The following is a 1,486-nucleotide window of genomic DNA, read 5'->3' as shown; positions in this document are numbered from 1 at the left end:
TGTGTGTGTGTGTGTGTGTGTGTGTGTGTGTGTGTGAGTGTGTGTGTGTGTGTGTGTGTGTGTGAATATAAAGATTGAAAAACAATGACAGACAGACAGACAGATTCACAGAAATATGGACTGACATAGAGATAGACAAAAGAATTAACATACAAATCGACAATCAAACAGACATACAGATAGACTAACATATACAGACAGACGGACAGACAGACAGACAGACGGACGGACTGACAAACATACAAACATACAGACAGACTCACCTCAGACGGGCTGTTTCCAAACAGAACATCTCTGATTGTCTCTCTCTTGGGTTCTTTCCCCTGTGGACAACGGAAGACAAAAACTGTATCATCATCATCATCATCATCATCATCATCATCATCATCATCATCATCATCATCATCATCATAAATAGCCAGAAAGTCTGCAAGGGACTTCTAGGCAACAGCTCGGACATAAATGATCAGCGCCGCAAGTTCAGTGAAGCCATTGCAACAATAAAAATCCAGCACCTGGAAGATGTGTATTTTGGGTACTCCTATAAGCGGGAACAAAATATCACATGTCGCTGGGACCTGGTTGAGCTAGCGAGGCTGCGGTCGGACAATCATTGGAGCTTAAGATTGTATGATAATTTTGTAAATGAAGAGCTTAGCCCACTTTGCCGAAGATGCAGCCTTGAAAAGGAGGATGTCATAGCATATGTTTGAATGTCCAGGAACAATGGCAATTCGAATAGAGTTATTTGGACGAGTGGAGGTGCCTCTGAGTATATTGACAATGGAGCCGAAAAACAGCCTCGCTCTGGCTCGCTCGAAGATTTCTTCGTGGAGTCCACCAGGTTCATTAAGGAAACAAAAAAGAATTATCATCATATCATCATCATCACCACCACCACCACCACCACCACCACCATCATCATCACCATCATCATCACCACCAGTTTAAAAAGTGTACAAATAAAGTCGTGAGAAAGCTTCAGACAGTGTAATGCCGATAACGTGAACAAAAGTTTGTAGTGGACAAATGGCACAGCCCTTGGTCGCGTGGTCTTCTCGGGCAGTATAGGCAATGACCTACAAATACAGAGAGCGACCTACTAATGTTTTGAGTGACCTACTTATACAGAGATGGACTTACTCACACATAGAGTGACCTACTTATACATAGAGTGACCCACTTTTACATATAGTGACCTACTTATACATAGAAGTGATCTGCGAATGCTGAGAGTGATCTACTTATACAAAGTGTGATCTATTTATACAGAGTGTGACCTATTTATTCACTGAGTTCTACAAGTTTTTTTTACTGCACTGTCGTGGAGAGGTTGAGTGGGTTGAGGGCGGGGGAGGGGAGGAGGATAGATAGATGGATAGAAGATACGCGAAAATAACGATAGAGTTTGAGAGAGTTAGTGTGTGTGTGTGTGTGTGTCTGTGTGTGTGTGTATGTGTGTGTGTGTGTGTGTGTGTGTGTGTGT

General features: G+C 42.6%; 1 protein-coding gene across 1 annotated transcript in view; it reads right to left on the bottom strand.

The window, feature by feature from the left end:
- LOC101855718 overlaps window positions 1-1,486 on the bottom strand; it is a gene marked incomplete in the record, with an annotated part of 35,463 nt that overhangs the window by 20,042 nt on the left and 13,935 nt on the right. The window contains 1 exon segment of the mRNA XM_013081140.2: window positions 264-323. Coding sequence (XP_012936594.1) covers window positions 264-323 — 60 coding nt within the window.

The sequence above is a fragment of the Aplysia californica genome, unplaced genomic scaffold (assembly GCF_000002075.1).
Source record: "Aplysia californica isolate F4 #8 unplaced genomic scaffold, AplCal3.0 scaffold00117, whole genome shotgun sequence".
NCBI lineage: Eukaryota > Metazoa > Mollusca > Gastropoda > Aplysiida > Aplysiidae > Aplysia > Aplysia californica.
This window is presented reverse-complemented; position numbering and strand designations above follow the sequence as displayed.